Below are 20,132 nucleotides of genomic sequence, written 5' to 3' on the forward strand. Positions count from 1 at the left end.
TAAACAAAATGGCAACAGCGTACAATCCAATCTTATTAATTTCCCAAGACAAATATTTATATAAAAACGATTTTTTCTTTAAGCAAAAGTTCCATTTAGATCTGCAGAAAGGCTCTTTAAACCATCCTCGTTGTGTGGCTTTAAATGCAAGGATTTAGCGTAAATCTGTAAAGCGCGGTGCTATAAGACCTTTTTCGTGAATTCAAGTAGAAAATTTTAATTACCAATTTAATTTAAACCCAAGAAAAGGGCCTTAAAAGACGTTTTTATGGATTTAAATGATTTTTTAATGGAATCAATAGTCTTAAATCATTTAAATCCATTAAATGACGAGAAAATAATTAAAAGCGTTATAAAGTTTATTTTAATATAAGATTGGATGTCACGAATTAAACCCAAGGCAAGATTCAGTCGAGAATTGTTAATTGTATTTTTCTACATATTTTGCATTTATGTTTGTTTCTAATTTCTGAGTAAAGGTAGGAAAAAGGCCCCCATAACCTACCAGGCCCCCTCTCGATGTTTAGACTGCATCCAAAGACCTCAGGCTCTTAAAATGTAGTTAATTGAGGTCAAACAAGTTGGGTAAGTAACAGAAGGCCCTGGGAGATGACGATAAAAAAAGAAAAGCGCTAGAGGTATCGTCGCTGAGTTGATATTTAGGAGTTTGTAAGGCATCTCTTGCAGATAAGAGAAGAAAAGCACAGCAGGGACTTCGTCTATTCCGATAATTGGCATCAGAGAATGCCTTAAAAGTTCTCTATAATAATCAGATATTATAAATTTAAAACTTAAATTTTACGAGTTTTACTCATTTACGCCGCCACTGCTCTTTTCTTCTCTACCGTGGCTCATAGTCATTCTAATCCTCCACGTCATCCCAATGATGTCATGCTAGCGGGATTAGGACTATGTGTACCTTCCCAGGGCCAAGTTATGAGCTTAGAAAGTACTTCACGTTAATTTTTTATTGTCAAAATTTCGTATCCGAGATGAAATTTTGATAATGTAAGATGTATATTTGTATATATCCTATATGCAGTACGTGCCAGTATATAATTACTTTGTTATAGCTGTACATTATTATATTCCAGATGGTCCAAGCCATTCAAGTGCTGAGGTTTCATCTACTAGAATTAGAAAAGGTAATAATGGAAAATGGAAATATAGTAAATTAATTATTGAATTCAAAATGTTTCCGGAGATTTAAATGATTTTTTAACGAGTTAATTGACTTTTTTAAAAGGGGATGGCCGCATTTTGTGTTACCGCTTCTTTCCTATGCTTTTTCTCGACGAATTTTGGCAAGAGTAATCGGCAGCGGGTCCAACAAGGAAGCAGAAACTATCTAGTATTTAGTGAACAGAAGAGAAACCGAGCTGGTCCCAAGCGATAATGATGAGTTGGGAACACAGATCTAGAAAGAAGCAAATACATATAATTATCGAAACGACGTTAATCAGAGGCTTAACTACTTAATGGCAGGTTTCACACATGGCCCTAAAAGTCCCCAGACTACACTTCTGCCTTTATAACCCTCTTGCAAATATATTAACTGTAGCAAAGTCCCTATCCACCGAAGCCCTTAAAACCGCAAATGGCTTCATCCCTCTTCGAAAAAGGAGATGCTAAACCGAGCTGGAATATTCACGTTACGCTGTCGAGTGTCAGGTCCTTTGCAAGGACGAGGCATATTTGAAATTTTGGGAATGCTATCGGTCGGTCGAGACGATTGCGAATTTAATGACGGTTTGCAGTGTTGTTGCTTACAGTAATATGAGTTAATTGCCGCAGTCGATTAAAGAGTAATCGCAACAAACACGCAGCCATCAAACAAGATGGAGGATGCACGAATCTAAGCGTGCCACCTGCTTACAACGAATATTGAAAACATCTGTCTTTCGGCCCTCTCTCCCAATTTACATTAATGAAGTCTCGAAATTCATTTTCGATCGTTTAAATTATCCCTAGGTGGTCCTCTTTAAAGGCTTTGTTTGCTTCGATTTCGTTGCTCCGTAGGATACGTCGATGACGTGTTCTACGGCACACGAAACGTCTCCAAGTTAGTGCCAGTGTCACGGGCAGAAAGTTAGTGGAGTTAATTTGTGGGTGGAGGCGTGAGACGACCAGAGGGCACCACTCGGATTAGATTAGATTAAAGGATAGCTTAATTAAGGAATATCTTCACTTAAAGGGAAAGAAACGTTTGTCGATAGAGTGACTTTTATCGTGCCAACAGTTTCTCAAACAGTAGGGCTCGTTGGGTGGCTTCGACCTAACAGTCGACTAACTAGGCAAGCTAATGCAAGGCCTATCTAGAAAGTAATAAAAAGAGTCTTATAATCGGACAAAGAATGTGCACCTCCTAAACCCGACTTTATGAGCAATTAATGTAATTGGATCGAGTCTAAACAAATTATCTAAGATTAAGCGTTTATCTACATCTTATCTTCTTTTTTCTGAAAAAGACAGACTCTGGCGGAGCGTCGTAAATAACTTTTATTTCGTCGTTGAAAGAAATTATGACAACAAACGGAGAATGAATCTTTACGTTTTTCAAATTGGACCAATCCCAGCAAAATTCGCAAGATTCTTCATTTATTCTCCGCCTGTCCATAATTCGGGGATCTAAAAATATCTAAATTGTAATCTGCAGTTACAGGAGGGAAAGTGAAGCATCTTGTTATCCCTGACAACAGTTCGGTGGAAACAAGTCAGTTTTTGTATTCGGGATACAAAGTGGTGTTGTTTCCAGAGGAGTGGAGTAGGTGTCTCTTTTTGATGGCTGGCTGCCAGTCAGGTGACAAGAGAGCCGTGACACGAGTGGGTTTAGTCAAGGACTTTTGGATTTTGTCGTGGCCTCTACACAAATCGGGTTCTCGCCGATCCGTACGCCCGTTTTAAAGTCGTTTTACCCTCCCCTTTATCCTGTTGTGTATAGCTTAACAGAAACTGTTGGTCTTCGAGAGATTAAGAGAAAAGGGGTGCGCGGATAAGTCGGATCTCTCCACCCGCTTTCCTACGCTGTTGGCTGTGTTTTTCTTCTTTTTTTAAACGTGTTAGTGACTCTAAAATTGGCGATCGTTCTACCTAGCTTCTACTTAATTACGCAATAAAGGAGCTGCAGTGAGAGTTGTGATTAGGTAGATGTAAGCGGCGAATAAAAGAAGAACGTCACCGGTTCTCTCCGAATTGCAAAACTATGTAATTTTCTAGCCCAAAAAGGAATTAAATAAGGGAGAAATTTCATTTTAAACGTGGCGCCAACGTCGTAAGGATGTTATTGTTATTAATTCGCCCCCAGACCTTACGGGTGTCGTTATATAAATATCAGATAGTGTTTCTTCTCATCCGGGTTGTTAAAATAGCCCTTTTGCGTCCGGTCGGGGCCTTGCCTATGCCTAGGCGATTCATCACGACTTCGATTAAGTAAAGGGCCCACCCGGATGTCTGAATTCGAGCTAGACTGAATCACAGCTCTCACGACCCTCGCGACCCTCGGGGTCATGCATGGGTGGTTAGTAAAGCCCGTCACTTCTCCCCCTCCTCCATCGCGATAATTAAACGCCTGTTTTACACAAGCGATCCGAACTACATCGCGCATGCTCCTCATACTCGCTCAGACTAAGATGGATCAGCCCTCGTACGCCAAAAGAGCCTTTAATCTAACTCGTCCTGTTATTATAAAGGGAAAAATCAAGATAGCATCGCACTCGTGCCTCCTCTTTTTTTCCTTCTTCCTTCCTATTTCAGATCTTACTTTTAAAACCCTCCGTAAGTCCTCCTCTTTATTTTAGGGGGCGACAATCGTCTAATTATCAACGTTTTTCTCGTCAGGTGCTTCTTTCCGCTTTTGATTGGCCTTCGCCAACAGGGCTACAATTATTAGCCCTCGTGATTATAGTGATTGTCACATCGCCGGTTGTGTTGTGTTCCTAAGGGGCTCTCGCGATCTGGGAGGGACCTTTCTTTTTCCTTCTTCTTCTACGTCTATGCGTGCTTTACGAACGTGCTGCACAATCTAAACCAGGTGTTGGACTTGTATTTTTATTTTATTCTGGGGAATTTAGATAAACTTTACTCACCAATGTCGTCGTTTAAAATAGAACGAAATTGCGCCAGGCCTCTTCTGGTCGTAGTAAGAAACGAGGAAAAATACAAATTAAGCATTGTTTGAAGCTTTGATGAATTATTCTAGGGACCTAATTGGCACGTTTTCCCCTTCTTTCTTCTCCTTAGAGACTGCGATTTTAAAATTTTCTTGTGCCACGCCCGTAACCAGACGGCTTTGCTGTTGGACCCTGTTTAAATCGCTCGTTCCCTCGGGTCCTTCTCGCTCAGGGTGTTATAAATGACTAGTTTTAGCGGCGTAACGGTGTTATACTAACAATTTTCTAACGTTTAGCTTCTTAGAGGTGTAATTAAATGTTAACGGCTGCATAGGATGTCCCTACGAGGGCTCATTGCCGTTTTCCACTAATAAATATTAATAGCAATTGGGCAGTTTATACGGCATTCGAGTAAATTTGATAGGAAACAAAAAAGGAAATTCGAGTTTAACCCGCGCCGCGTAGAATCGAAGCGAAGAGCGCAAAAGTGTTCGATAATACAAATTCAACAAGCTTAACCGCTGCGGACCTAACGATCCGACCATCTGCTACACCTATCGATATTTATGAATAACCAATCTGGAACTGCTGCACTTCATCAATTTGCAGCGAAAGATACGGAAAGAGAAAGAGAGAAGCAAAGGATGGAAGTGAAAGCGGGTTTATCCCCTTTCCATAATTCAAAACGTGAATGGTGATTATCTGAATTTCTCCCTTTTCAGGTGCACGAGTTGTGTGATAACTTCTGCCAGAGATATATAAGCTGTCTGAAGGGAAAGATGCCAATAGACTTGGTTATAGATGAAAGAGACGGAAAACCCGGAGATTTGGGGGATAACAACAACAACAGCAACTGTAGCAGCAACTGCGGAGGAGGGAACCATACAGGAACCGGAGGTGGAGGACACAGGGGCCTCCTCGACACATCGGGTCATAACAGTAGCGACAGTGCCTCTACTCCCGACCAGGTAAATGTCTTTTCCGATTTATTTTCCTCCCCTTCCTAGCAAATTGTGTAAGTGTCGGTCGTGTAATTTTCGCAGCTGCACTTGTCGACATCTTTGCGGAGAAGTCGAGAGCGATTACTCTCGCCCTCTCTCACTCTTTCTTTCGCTCTCTCCAGAAGCTATTTGGACAGATTGGCCTTTATGTCCATTTGTATCCAATAAGGGAATTGCTTCCGCCTCACTTCTCCGCCATGCTTTTCTAACAGCACACTTTGTACAAGTAAAGACGTGGCTCACAAATCGCCCATTTCTCTCATTTATCCGAGCTTAACCCCTGCATTTTTCTCCGTTTTTTTCGCAATGGTTACGAGGTCAGAGGTTTAACACAGCGTTGTCGACCGGCGTAACCCAACGGGAAAAACCCGGACAAATGGGAAACGCCAGCAGACTTCCCCCAGATAACCGATAGTGAGGTAGTAAACACAGGCCCCTGAGCAATTTCCAGTTGGGAGGATCTCTTACAACATCTGTAATTTAGAGGAACCTAATTTAGCAATTTCCTAGCCGAAAGAAGGAGATTGGAAAAACATTTCTTTTGCAAAAAAGTATGCATAGAAGGGAGAATTTGCATTTTTTTTGTAATTTGACGTGTGGCGAGGATGGAAATGTAAGAGGAAGGGCTATTGGCCCACCGAGGAATGGAAATCATCCGTCGCGCGTCCGGGATGGTCGGGACGAGACGACGTAGGCGTGACGTCATTGGGATGCGGCGGCACGCTTACGTAGGCCGGAGAGAATGCAGAAATGCGTAGAAAATCGCTTAAAAATCGGGAGGAGAGTTAAAAAGTAAAGAAAAGTAGAAGGAAAGGACAACAATCTCCTCCTTCGACGTTGTTATTGTACACCTATTTGGATGAAACGGCTCATTGGCTACATTTCCCATTAAGTAGTGGGATTTTTTGCCGGCTTTCTGCCGCTTCTTTCCGGTAATTTCACTTCCCCGACGGAGAAAAAGGAGAGAAAAAAGGAAGCAACTTGGACTTCCCCAACTGGAATGTCGAATGGACTCCGCGAACCATTTGGGCGGGACGAAGGGAGGAAGGAAGGAAAAAAATGCCTGTCTAGAACAATGCAGCCGCGCTACCGAGCACAAATTATGTGGAATGCACCCACTTTATGCTCGTTTCGTTTCTTTCTAGTACTTTTTCATTTTTTTTGCCTCACTGTTGCTGAGATTCGAACATCTCGGAGTATAAAAAGCAGCCCTGTGCCGATTATGCTATATCGTAGCGTGCATTAGGACGGTGAGGGTTCCCAAAGTAAAAATAATATGGCTGCGCTATATTTGTATCTTTTAGCAAAGCCCCAAGGCCCTACAGGAAGATGCAATCTCTTTCAGAAAGCGAAATGGGTTAAGGGAGAAGAAAGAAGCTATCTGATGCGTTTAGAGAAGCAGAGTGAGACGGGGGGGAATACAAAAGCATTGTGTCGGTGATACTTCGCTAGCGAGGGATGCGTCCCGGTATGGCCATGTGCAGCCTAAGGGACTTGAATGAGGTAATAGGTTCGGTTGACCGCACGGGTGCGATTACTGTCACTTTACCGGCAGACAATAAATCACGGTAAAATCTATACCGACGAAGGTCTGTAACGCCTCTGGCCGGTATTCAACAGGTACGATCTGCCTTCTGCGCACTTTGCACGCTTCTTCTTTTTGCCAACTCCTTCTGCCCACCCAACACTCCCAGCATCCGAGAACCTCTCGCTCTGTTTATGGAGAATTCTGCCCTTCTTGGCTTTTATAGTTTGGCATCTTTGGCAAAAGATAGCTCTCTGGAGGGACACATTTTCTGTTTTATAGTCTCCCTTCTAATGTAGAATACATCGTCTATCTTTCAGCAATGTTTTAGGGAAAAAAGGGATAGCACGCTGGGAGTTCCGGGACGAGTCTGTAGCAGATAACGGTAGAGCTTTTACAGAAAACCCCCCGCTTACGACGGTGGAAAATATTGTAGAAGAAATAGCCTATTCGATGAAATTCTACGCCATGATTATAATAGAGTCCATTATCTATTCACCTAAGAACAAGCTTTCGTTGTTCGTTCGTCATCTACCCTCCTACCCTCCTTTCGCCTTACTTCGTTTACTTTTTCTGCCTTGATTTCGATAAGAGTTTATGTAATTTTGCAGGAAAAACCGGGAAATTCCGCATCGCGAATTTAGCCAGAGTAATTAACACCGAGAAAACGGTCGCCTTAATCCTAATTTCCCACCTTTACGTCGTTGGTGAAGGGATCGTGCCTTACTGCTTAAAGACAGCCGGCATCGCTTCACCTACCCAAAAATCATTAACGTGGAGTTTCTGCTTCTGCTAATTTATGAATTGTTTCGGTAGAGTTTTGCTCGTAGGCTGCTATTCAGATTATTCGGCAAACGGAGATCTGACGGCCACGTTTCGGCATAGGAAATTTGCTGTTTAGAATAATAAATGAGCTTCCTCACGCTGAATATTAACGATTAATTTAACTTTTATATGGTATCCGGGGAGAGGAGAGGCCCTCTAGTTTAGGCTGTTGCTTAAATAGGGTCTTCTTCCAGTCGAGAGAATGGAGCCATTCTTTCTTCTATCGATATACGAAAATTTAAAAAGGAAAAGTTCAAATTTTGTTAGGACATTTCCTCGAGAACTATGTGTTGTTTAAAGTGTAAAATATAACTCGATATATTCTTTATATATACAGCATATTTCTTTCCTTGTTTCGATAAAGGACAAAATGCCAGATGTTTATCTGACGTCTGAACGGAAAGGGAGAAGGGTAGAGCTCGCGCATTCACTACAATGTGTCTCTGGTGTGCTTATCTTTTACTAACCCTCCCAAAAGTGACATTCCATTAGGATAGAATGTTTGGGAAAGCACACACAACAATTATCTAGCACGGGTTTAGCATTAAAATAGCCTGTAATGGAGAACTTGTGCAGGTGGTATGCCTTTGTACATGCAGAGAGGCGTCGACAGGGTCAACTGCAGCTTGCCCACTTGAAATTTGGTCGAATAAATCAAGAAAGGAGAATTTCTCGTTCTGTAGAAAATATGTCTGCTTGCAAATAATTCTGAATTTTATAAATGAACGGTTGCATCCAATGGCATTTTATTGTTGTTAGAGTTGTCGGTGGTTCCCCTTTGCTAAAAAAAATTGCTGCGAAAGTCTAATGAGCCTTTGATATGTAATTATTCCATTCTTTATGCTATGGTTTAAGTTTGATGGCAGAAAGCTCCACAGTTTCCCACTCTACATCAATAACTGCACACTTCACTTCGCAATGGGTGGTAGAGAGAGCTCTTCTATTCGTTGGCGTGGGGGTGGCCGCAGGGCCCGTTCCGCGAAGTATGTTAATAAGTATCGTCCCGCATTTGTCACTAACGGACGGAAAAGCTCTCTCACAACACGCGAAATCTGCTAGCTCCATTCGGAACTTGCCCCGTGAGAAGGTAAATTTCACCCACTCGTGAAAGAGGCATTAGTTAGCTCTGTACGAATTCCCATTGATTTAGAGGGCCTCGTTAGTTGTAGGAATTCTTTACGCTTCAGCTCTCGTGCTCTTCTACGGATATTCTCTCGTTCTCTCTCTATGGGATAACTTCCGTAACGCGTTACTTCCTCCAGGAAAATCGTCATTAGGAAACGAGTGTCGACGTCACGGAAAATTTCCCTTTTATGAGAGATTCGATAGAGTCCATCTCCGCCCGTTTTTAATTTGGGGAAGAGCCATCTGACGTAAGGTACAAGCAGTTTCGAGAAACCACAGCGGGGAACCACCACACCTTGGTAGACAAACAGCGGGAGTTCTTTTGCTAGCTCGTAGGGAGGGAAAGCGTAGAGAGAAAGGAGAGGGAGCGGAAAATTGAAAACAGGAGGCCTCGACCGTGTCCCTTCTGTAATTTATGTGGAGGAAGCGAAATTTTTAACCTTTCTGGTGTAAAGAAAAGTCTCTTGCAAGTCGGGTAAGAGAGTTTGCCTGTTGTAGAGTTGCAAGTTCGTCCTTGGGTCACGCCAACCGAAAACCGGTTGGAGAATAACCCGGATGTTAAATATCCGATCAATAGATCCTTCTACCGTCAGTTTTTTCTTCCTCCCCCTATCGGGGAGAAGCTGTCTTCTTTGAAATATTTCCTTCGTCGCACAGACTCCCCCTTCTACATAATCGACTTTCCTTAACGGAGGGCCTCTTTCCTTTACAAGCTATTTTATAAACTAACGTTTCGACGGGCCTCGAACCTTAACCAAAGCTCCTTTAATCGATATTTACGGGCTCCTATTGTTAACGACAAGCTTTACACGCCCTTCTAAGAGGCCTTAAATTACGATAATGAATGTTTTTTGTCCCTCATTCTAAACCGATTACAGAAATTGTATTCGTCTCGGCTTCTTACGCGCTAAAAGAAAAGAACGAAAGGGTTGGTTATAGTAATAATGCATTTTGGAAATTTGGGAGAGGGGAAAGTGGCGCAGTCTTTCTGCTGATTTGTTAGGTAGGACGTGACCGAGATAGGTCGCACGTGCGCGAGTTGCATACATGTGATTGCCGCTCACCTCCGATTTCCAGTCACGTAGTGTACTGTCCTCCATACTGTCACTGACACCTGAGCTACTACTACTTCGTGCTTGTGTCTGGACCTTCTCCTGCGCTTTCTCTTTATATATATATTTTTTCTTTCTCTCGGCCAACTTTCTGCTGAATCCTTATAAATATTGTAAAAGAGGGAGAAAGAAAAGAAAAATTTCATCCGATAAACTGGCGATTTAACTAAGCGCCAATGCGAAAACTTTTCCAGAAATTGTTAGAGACGTCAGGGAAAAGTTTTAAAGAAATTTCTCGCCCAAACGACCAAAAAACTAATTTGCTGGTTCGGGATTTCAATCTTTTACTTCGGCCGTTCGAAACGGGATGCTGCGCTGACCGAAAGTTAGGCAGAGGTCGGGATATATTGCAGCCCTGATCTGCATGATCTCTTTCGATACCTGACGTTATAGTTAAAAATGAACCGAGCGGAATATGTTGTGCATACGAGTCGATAATGCCGACTCACATGAACCTGCGGATGCTAACGACCTGATTGTTATTCATTCGCCCTCCTCCCTTTTCCCTCCGCCTAAATACCAATCGATACTGCAAAAGTGAAGAAGGATAAACCTAGTCGACTTTACCCAATTCGGCGCATGATTAAAGTGCTACCCACACCTGTAAGGGGTAGCTACAGGTTGGTGGGTCACTTCCCTTAGGCTGGTCGTGTTCTCTTTCGGCTTCCTGTATATTGTGCACTTTTTTGCCTTACTTTTCCCTCCCTTTTTATCCCCTCTTTCTCTCATCTGGTTTGATTCGTTTAATTAATAAAGGCCTAGTTCGTTTGCTACCCCTGCAGCAATTTGTACGCCGGGTACATTTTAACAGGCTGATTTCTGGTGGAGATAAGGTGTTTAGATGCTCCTCGTGCCCTTAGGCGGCAGAAGCCTCTACCAACTTTGAATTTAGTCGTTAGACGTGTTGCAGCGATTCAATAGAGAGGAACGAAAACAATTAATCCGATGTTTAGATCCCGCTATAAACGTTTTTTTATGATCAATTGATACTTCGTAATAGTGCCAGTGTTCAAATTTTAGGTGTTCCGACCGTTCGCGCCTAATAATAGTAATAAAGTCTAAACTAAGAACACCCACACGTAAGGACTGGTGTAAAAAAACTTTCTTATTAACACGCTTCTAAGATTCGATTTAATTATGGGAATTTGATACTATAAGACTCTTCTCGGAGGTCAGTGAGACAGGGAGGAAAAAACAACGAAACACTTTCAGAAGAGGGTCAGGAATGCGCTCCGCTTTCTCGACGAAAAAAATATTTGCTGGTTATAAATAAATAAATGGGCGAGAGCTTCATATTTGCAGTCTTTTATAGGCTATATGGGGAGATGGGGGCGATGAGTCACATTGGAAAGTTAAATAACAAACAAACAGTCCATAACCTAATTGGGAAGGAGCCCGGCAACCACAGTTACGCATTTGGAGAGGAGAATGTGAGCGAGACGAAGAGGGATCGATAAAGCGCAAGTTTAATCAGAAATTCAGAAAAAGTGTGTTTACGGCTAGGTCGAAAACACTTTATCGGCCCTTCTGCAAATCTGTTAGTGGTCATTTGCTCTTCTCCCTTAAGTATTTATCAATAATACCCTTACGGTCGTTGCCGGCCTTTATAGCAGATTTATGAGTCTTCATGACAGCACGCAACCCAATAGAAGGCCGATTCTCACGCATACGGATGGGGCCCGACGGACAGAGGAGTAAAGAAAGCATTTGCATGTCTCTCCCATCGAAATATGTACTCTTCTACGTTCTAATAATAGTATCGCCTTCGATTAGATAGCGTCTTTTTACAGCTCTCGATATTCGGCTTCTGACTATGCGGACGACAGGAAGAAAGCTTGAAATTCCAACAGTTCCTTCTTCTTGCGCATCTCGCACTCATCCCCACCCACATCTTCAACAACCGCCATTGACTTATCGCGTTTAATAATGGAATTTTAATCCTTTAAAATTTTTTCAAAAGACATTTACAATTTCAATTTAAAGAGTTTTTATTGCTCCGAATTGAGGAAAATTCACTCTCTCTTCGAGTCGATCTTCAGGAAGTGCTCGTGTCATCCCGAAGAGCGGATGAATCAAACGCCTTTTTTTCGTAGAAATAGATCGTAGCCACTTATATATATAATGGTACAAAATTAAATTTGGCACCAAAAAATAAGTAATAAAGTCGAGTCATAAAGAAAACTGGTGGAAATAATGGAAGAAATTATCTTGGAGATCCATCTAGATGACGTAAAAACTATCCGTGCGTGCATGGGTCCTTGCTTGGTCGACCCATAAGCTGTAGAAAGATGGATGTTTTCTAAACACTTCTACAATGCTTATGGAGTGTGCATCCTGATTGGATTCGTTTCGCTCCAATGTTTGTTCATTACAGGCTTAAATGGTAGGCCTGGTTGAATTAATACATTAATTTATGGCACCGGTCGAAGAGACAAATTTCTTCTTTGATATGTCTAATTATAACTAATTTATACTTCTCGTGCAAATCTCGGTGATATTCTAGACAATTTCCTGTTAGAATTTGCAAAATAGCGGATCTTAGAAACCCTGTTTACAGGCATTTCTAGACAAATCTGGATTAAAAAAGAGGGGCATTCGGAAAATCCGTTCTATGTTCTCGATTTAAGCTAAAATCCTGGAAAAATTTGACTCTTCTTCCTCTTTTTTTACAGAATATTTTTATTGTAGTAAAGCGGCGTGAAGTAAAAGATCATTAAAGGAGAGTCGCGTGCAGGGATGCGAAATGCCCTTCTTTACAGCCGAAGAGAATCGCAGTTTTGGAGTTTAATAAGTGGTGAAGGGTATTCGTGTTTTTCCTTATATAGTTGCGTATCTTTCGATTAAGCCGAGGCAAAGCGCGATAATGGGTAGAAGCGGGGGGAGCGACATTATCGCTTTTCTAAGCGGAGTATTAAGGAGGGGGTGCTCGAAGTGTAACGGTGCCCCTCGATGTATTCATAGGTCGGTCTTGCTGACTCCTAGATGAGTAGAGGCGCCAGCTTAAAAGATTTCCTCTATCGAAAGAAACATCCATAATTTATGAAGAAGATATAGAGGGTCTTTATCCCTTGAGAACCCCCCTATAGGGTCCCTGGCGACCGGCGCCTTCCATCCCCTTTACACCCCCGAAATCTTTCGTCTCGGAGTGACATTTTGGACAGCGGCTTTTCTAATTGATAAAAGTCATCCTCTTAATCGATAGAGAGCGAGCGGGGGTGCCTACGCTCTTCCTTTATCAAATTAAACTGGGTTTTAATTTTTTTAGAAAGCTCTAAAATTCATAAGGGCCTTTGCCAGAGGTTGGCGTATAACGCTCGTCTGCTTTCTTTAAACGTAGTAAAGGATCTCTAATTTTTAAAATGAAATTATTGGGGTGCCGTAAGGGTTCTCGAAAATTCCCTTACTTATTAGAGACTCGGAACAAATAGGAAGTGATTTTGTAGTTTAAATTGGAGAAATTTATCAGAAAACCGGCTTTTTAATCGACTCGACTCGCCCCTTAACTATAAGGGTGAACTTCGGGGTTTGTTCGTGTTAAAAGAGTTCTTACAATTAATTATTACGTAGATTTTATCCAATCTAAACTCCTTTATCTGTAATTAAATTACACAAAGCAGTAAACAAAGGTCCTTGGACACGAATTAGAATTAGTTATAGATCTTGTAGCAATTTAATGCATCATTTTGAAGGCAACACAGAACCCACGGGCCGTGTTACATTATCCAATTTGAAGAGCTGCATTGGGGAAGGGAGAAGGGTGGGTTCATTTAAGAATCATGGCCGCATTTACAAACTCATTAGTGTAAGTACATTTATTGTTTATATTCAATCAATGGTTATGCGAATTGGTCGGCAATCATTTGAATCCCGAATCAAAAACGAATGAAGGAAGTCACGTTCGTCAGTCGTCATTCTAAAAAACCGTTGACCCTTAAAGGAGCGGAAAGCTAAGATGAAAATAAAGATAAGGCCAACCACAGGAAGGATTAACATTATTCGCTGCGTGAATCAGGTTTTTTTAGCAATACACATCACAAATTAGTTGTATATTATCTGCTAAACTTTTCTCATATATTGTAACTATAGCGAATTAAAATTATACGAGGAGATAATTGCATGGCCGATGCTCGAAATGGGCCTTTTTATGACCAATATTTAAGGTTCAATAGGTTATAAATTGTAAGACGTATTTTTAACAACCGTTCACACGGAAAGGGTGGACAATACTCTCCTTTTTCGTTTTATAATTGGTATGTTCAATTAGGGGGTTGTCGGCAGTTAGGAGGTGAAGTTTCGTTCCCACAACTTTCTCTCCTTTACCCTCTTGTGTAGAGGCGTAGTGTGTCAAAAATAACACCTCGGTGGGGTGTCCGGGAGTCTATCACGCATGGCTATCTCCTGGCAGCAGCGATAAGGCCATCTGCGTGCCCTCTCCACAACCCCTCTTCTGGGGAGGTTGCGTGTTTACCACCCCCTCCCGACATCACAAACCATTTGACAGTTTTGTCAAAAAGGGAGAGGGAGGAAGAGGAAGGACCGTTTTTAACGTTTTTCTAAAAATAAGAGAAAATATTTATAATGGAAATTTCGTTCACAAGGTGAAGTGGAGCTACAGAATCTCCTCTTCTCAATCCCGTAAAAATGCCGTTCGAGACGGGAATGCACTTAGCCACTTTCGGAATTTTTATACCAATGGGAACTGTCCGACTGGATTGTTTGCTCCTCTGGAACGAATCCCATTTATCATCGCCCACTTCCTAATCTGTAGTTTATATATATATATTTTTTTTTTCAAATGTCTAATAAATACAATTTTTAAAGTAATTTCTATCGTCTTTTGAAGATCGAGGGGATGGTACTGATTAACAGGGGATGGTTTATCATATTGTTGAGCTTTTGGGGGAATCTTTTAGTAGCTTTATAAAGGAATAAACCTTTCATTTAAATACACCCCGAAGCTGGATTTGCGCGAAGACGAACTACATTATCGAGTGAAAAAATTAGCGTGAAAGTTTTACAAAGGAATGCAGAGGAGAAGAAAGGGATGAAGTTTCGACTTTCGACCGAGTTTTGGCCTTTGCCAAATCTTAGAACGGAGCCCTGGGGGCCGATGGAAATAAATGACAGAAACTGTCAGGTTTAGAGGAAGACGAAAGACTAGGACAACCGCAAGTTGGAGTAAAAGAGCCTCAGGCGAACAGTTCCAGTGATCGTCTTCACGTCCCCCCTCTTCTCCTCCCTTTAGAAAGCGGAGATTTACGGGGAAGAGCGGTTGGGGAGGAAGAGAGAGAGAGAGCGAGAAAGGCAAAAGGAACCACTAAACAAAAGTGTTCCTATCCCTTTTGCATATTTCTGCCATTAGTAGCCTTATTAACATAGGGGGCTTAGAAGAGAAATAAATCGAGTCGAGATAAGTCGTCGTGCAATTTTTTCATATGAAATTATGTTGACTCGACACCTCTCATAATTAATTAATCAAATTCTAGTCTGAAAGAAGAATATATATATATATATTTGTGGAGTCGAAAGACAAACATATGGAAGAAGCAGCCATTTTGTCTTTTCAAACACTTTTTGCAACTGTTTCTTTTCTTCTTTTTCTTCTCAAAATAAATCAATAAAATTTCGACTTTTTAAGACGAGAAAACATTTTTTGAGGCATTTCTAAATGCTCCAATCTTTAAGCGATTGCGATATAATTGCCCCAAAATAGTGCTCGTAGCATTTGTCTTTATGCTGGTTTCTTAAGTGCCATTAATCTAAGAACTCTCTTGTTTAGAAATCTAAGCAATTTGTAAACAATTAATTAACCTTTATTCTGCTCGCAAATGTTTGGAAATGCAAAAATTCTTATTTTAAACGGGGAGGTGTATAAGAAAACGGTTTAAAACTCTAAAGTTTGCAAAATTTTCACCTTGGCACTGACCCCGAGCCCCAAAATTTAGATTTTGACGCAAATTAAGTGATAAAAAGTCAGTTTTTCTGTATAATTTTATGGCTTTTGGAAAGCAAACCCCTCGACTACCATTTTGCTTCTCTCGAACCCGACTTTAACTATACTCGTCTGTATAACGTATTATAAGTCCTTAGGCTCTAAATAGTTTGATACTTTCAAATTTGTTACTATTTATTGCATTTTTATAACCATTTCGATGGGATTTTGCGCCATCGTATTCGTTGCTATTTTGATCTTTACATCTTTCCTGCTTAATATTATTCACACAGAACTTTTTATATTGTTTTCTACGGGAATATTGCTTTGAAATTATTTATTTTTTCTCAATATTCTTCTCTACTGACAACTAATTCCGCATAACTGGGTTTCGTAGGACACTGAAGTCACAGATTCGAGCTTCGACCCCCGATAGTTTACGCTCATTTATGCTTAGAATGTAATTAATATGTAGAATTCTATGGCAATCGATACATATGTCTAAATACGTATAGACTTCTATCGGGATTTATGCACGTATTCGGAGGTTAAAATGGCAAATGCAAGTTGCTTAAGAGCAAAGAGGAGGAAGAAGACGGCGGATACTCCGTTACCGGGTTCGATTTGGGCCATATTTAAGCACTTAAGAACGATAATAGGAATTAATGGAGAGAGTTTAATAGTTTCGGATTCAATTAGAGTAACGAAAAAAGAAAAAAAAATTAAAAATGAAGAATTATCGGAGCGATGGCGACTAATGAATTAAGGTGTAACAATCGCGAAGAAGTATCGATTATTTTATTTTATTTTACTTTTTTCACTACTTTTCGGTCGGTGTAATGCGGAAGATTGAATATCATTACTCCAGTTACAGTCAGGACCGCTTTATCGAAAAATAATTCGATATTAATGTACTTTCTTAGCTGAAACCATTAACGTTAACGGCTTCCCTTCTACAATTTACTACCATTACTATCCTCAAACGATTTCGGCGTAAAATGAGAAATTACACATTCATAGAGGACTTTCTCCTTCCCCACCTAAAAGAAGCTTTCGGCAACCTGTAACGTCACCGTTTTTATTTGCTTTGATTCTCCCATTCGTTCTACACGCTCCGCAGGAGTAAATGCTCTCTCGATTCCAGGATCCCGCATCCGACCCGTGTGAACTGTAGGGAAGCGCTGAATCTACTTTTATTTTCTATACAGGCTCGTTATTGCGGTTTGCGATCTTTGATTTTTGCTTTTCGAATTCTTCACCTTTGCTCTCTTCCACTCTCTGCCGAAAGATGTGAGGAATTTGACCTTGTTTCTTGGCTCTGTTAAGTTTTCCAGGGTTTAAACTAGTCTTTCTTCTATAATATGCATTGGTGCTCCCGTTTTTAGCTTCTAATTGAAAGCGATTTTTACTTTGACTAGCTTCTACCATACGAATGCTTCACTGGTTTGTTCACTTCTGGACTGTCTTCCCATTTAATTCGTTAAGATATAATATGCATACGCTTACATTTCGATTCTCCGTTGCCTTAAACTTATTCTTTGACTACATTGTTTCCACCAGTAACTTCTAGCCACTAAATACCTATTTGTAGTTTCCTATTGAGATGTATGCCTAGTTCTAGACCTTCCGAGCTTTCAATTTGCTAAGATACGGGCTACTTCCTAAATTCTAGTATAAACACGGATCTCAAAATGAATATAATATTCGTATGTGAAATCTTTTAGCGCTTCACACCAGTCTAACCTCGGAGAGTATCGACTTGTATTCGACATTTGCGGGTCCTTATTACTTTAAACACGTGTAATTTTAGTTCCTTCGTATTCATTTATCATTTAAGCCCGTGTAATTCCTTGATTTATCTACCCATTCCTATTTTCCTCATCCTACTTAGTTGCAGGTACCGTACAGAACTGTACGAGGTCCGAAAAGAATCGAATTTTCGCCTGGTTTTCTATTGGCTAATTATAAAAATTCAAAAATTCCAAAGTCGTTTCCTAAACCAATTTAAACTGTGATAACCGGGAGGGAAAAATCTGCGAAAAAGAAACGGAGCGAAAGAAGATCGAGTTTAATCCACGGCGTGGCAATTTTGTAGGTTAAATAGGGCTAAATAAGTAAAGATACATTAGTGTAGACGAGCAGCATCTATAGCGATTGCGGAGAAGTAACATTAAACGTGCTCTATTGATTCGGGAGAAGTGAAGAGACTTTGCAGTAGGAAAATGAGGGGATTGACGCTCGATCGCCTATTTCCAACTTCGCCTTGCAAATATCGGTATGGTTGGTTACTGGAAGGAAATATGGGCGAATCTTCTTTATTTCCACCCAAAGAATTTCCTTCCACCGATAAAAATAGAGTTTCTCCTCTTTCCTTGCTCCGGAAGCAGTCGTGCATACGCCGAGGTGCTGCCTCTCCTCTTTGTTTAGAAGGGAAAGAGGTCTATCCAATGCGTTTTTAATTTACTTTTATATCCCGAATCACGTGACGTTTCCATAAAAACTTGGACCGAGATTTATTTTTTATTCTTAAGGGTTCAGTCCCGCTGCACCCTCTGGCTTTCTGGTCATTTATCCGTTTTATATTAATAGTAGATATCCGAGTTTATAAGGTAAGAAAGAACAGTTACAAGGTGAAGGCCGTTAAACACGGAGTTTAGTCTTAGAAGAATTCTCCATTGTACCCGTAAAGAGGAAGTAAAGCTTGTGAAAGAACAGATTAAGACGCGTCATAAAGACGTTGGCTTTTCTCTTCCTGTGCCGAGTGGTTTTTTGGGAAATCATTACTGTTGTTTCGTGCTGCTTTAAAACGCTCGTAAAATCTCCTCTCGCACTTCTTCCTTCACCTTCTCCGACAGAAACAAACATCTCTCTCGCCGCTCTCCCTTCTTTCTTCTTCCTCCTTTCCTTTTTTAAAGCGGCGCAAGACCAAGGAATTAGAAATCAGTGCGTCGAGTAAACAAGGTTTTTCGCTGGTTCCGCGCTTCCACGGTGACTCACGCCTCCTTCATCACTGCACCACCCACACAGCGCCCCGCATTTCTGGAACGCATCCATCATATCTTTTAAAAGTCTGCCCCTTCTCTAATTGTCGAACACGAAGTGGCCGCAACTACTACACACCCAGTTTTCGCACGGGCAACTCGCTCATGTGTCTTTGATTGATGACTGTTATTTCTTCTTCTCTGTTTGTCTTTGATTGTATCTTTGGAAATCTTCGGCTCGGCTCCGTCCCGGATCGATACAACTACCCCCTTTTTCCTCTTTCTTACGGATCGAGACACGACCGTGCTCTTTTCTACAGCTTAATATCGCTCTCTCTTCCCTCCTAATTATTGTCCTTCTGTTCGAACTCGGGATTGTCGCGACGAGAAGAAGTGGCAGCATCGTCCACATGATCGGTAAAGACTCTAGATGATGTCGAAACACTCGAATAGATTCGAGAGATCGTTCCGTCGCCACATCCTCTAAATCCTCCGTACGAGATGGGAAGCCGAATGGGCTACGCCAAATATGCCGGAGATTTCGCTTCGACCGCTGACGATTTTTCTATTTAAGATATTTTTCCGCCTTGCAAATTACACAAGACGCATTTTCCACGTTTTCTCGGCTCCGTCCCAATCGTTATCGAGTCGTAACGAATGACAATGGGAAAACAATCTTCGTCGTCAGTAGGATCTTGGGATAATTTGAGGTTTCCTCCACTTGGGAATTTTAATTTTGCGGCTATTTTATCGAGAAACAATAGTTTGTTAAAATATTTGAAGATGGGCCGTCCCTTCGTTGGGATAATTGACGATTACCCACTTGTTCCAACCGACATGGAAGGATTTCGCCCCTCAATTAACGCCGAAATTAGCAATAATTAAAAAGAGAAGGGCGACCAACGACTGTGTTAAAACATCCCTCCGCCCAATACGTTTATCTAGAAGCAGCGGATAGATGAATTATCAATTCATTTTCTTGGAGTAGTTAGCGATGCCAGAAGAAGAAAAATGCCTTCGGTGTTCCGATATGTTTTTAGCACTTCCACCTGAACTTTTACTTCGTAGATAGTCGAGTTTTGAGATAAGGGGAAAAGCTAAGGAGTGCGGAGGTGCTGACAGATTGTCAAGATCGTCGATCACGTGACATGGGCAGATAAGATAAAAGAAAAAGAATGAGTTAATGGGCTGCGACGAGAAGGGGGAGAAGCCAAAGAAGCAGACGAGAATCGGCCTTTTGTGGGTGGGAGTCATTAAGAGTTAGGATCCCGGTTTTTCGTTTCCCTGCCCCTTTGTGATACTGCTACCTTATCTTTTTCATTAGCTCGACACAAAGAAAAACTTTAATTGGAATGTCTAAACGCTTTCCCTTTCGGAAATTACTACATAAATTAAGCTCTTCGTTTGCGTCCACAATTCACTTTCTGGTTTCTTTTCCTGGCCGCCGGGCGGCGCGCGCCTGTGTCTGTGCAGTGTCTTAAACTTTGGGACGGAGCTTACCCCATACTGACAAATCGCTCCT

At 41.3% G+C, this 20,132-nt stretch overlaps 1 protein-coding gene across 8 annotated transcripts in view; it reads left to right on the top strand.

The window, feature by feature from the left end:
* LOC136981103 (homeobox protein Meis1-like) overlaps positions 1-20,132 on the top strand; it is an 82,183-nt gene that overhangs the window by 12,287 nt on the left and 49,764 nt on the right. For all 8 annotated transcript variants that reach the window (XM_067277372.1, XM_067277366.1, XM_067277369.1 and 5 more), the window contains 2 exons: positions 1,095-1,145; positions 4,832-5,077. In XM_067277372.1, the coding sequence (XP_067133473.1) occupies positions 1,095-1,145; positions 4,832-5,077 (297 nt within the window). The remainder of the gene's footprint in view (positions 1-1,094; positions 1,146-4,831; positions 5,078-20,132) is intronic.

This window comes from Centruroides vittatus, unplaced genomic scaffold, assembly GCF_030686945.1.
Source record: "Centruroides vittatus isolate TY-2023 unplaced genomic scaffold, ASM3068694v2 contig_743, whole genome shotgun sequence".
NCBI classification, from domain to species: domain Eukaryota; kingdom Metazoa; phylum Arthropoda; class Arachnida; order Scorpiones; family Buthidae; genus Centruroides; species Centruroides vittatus.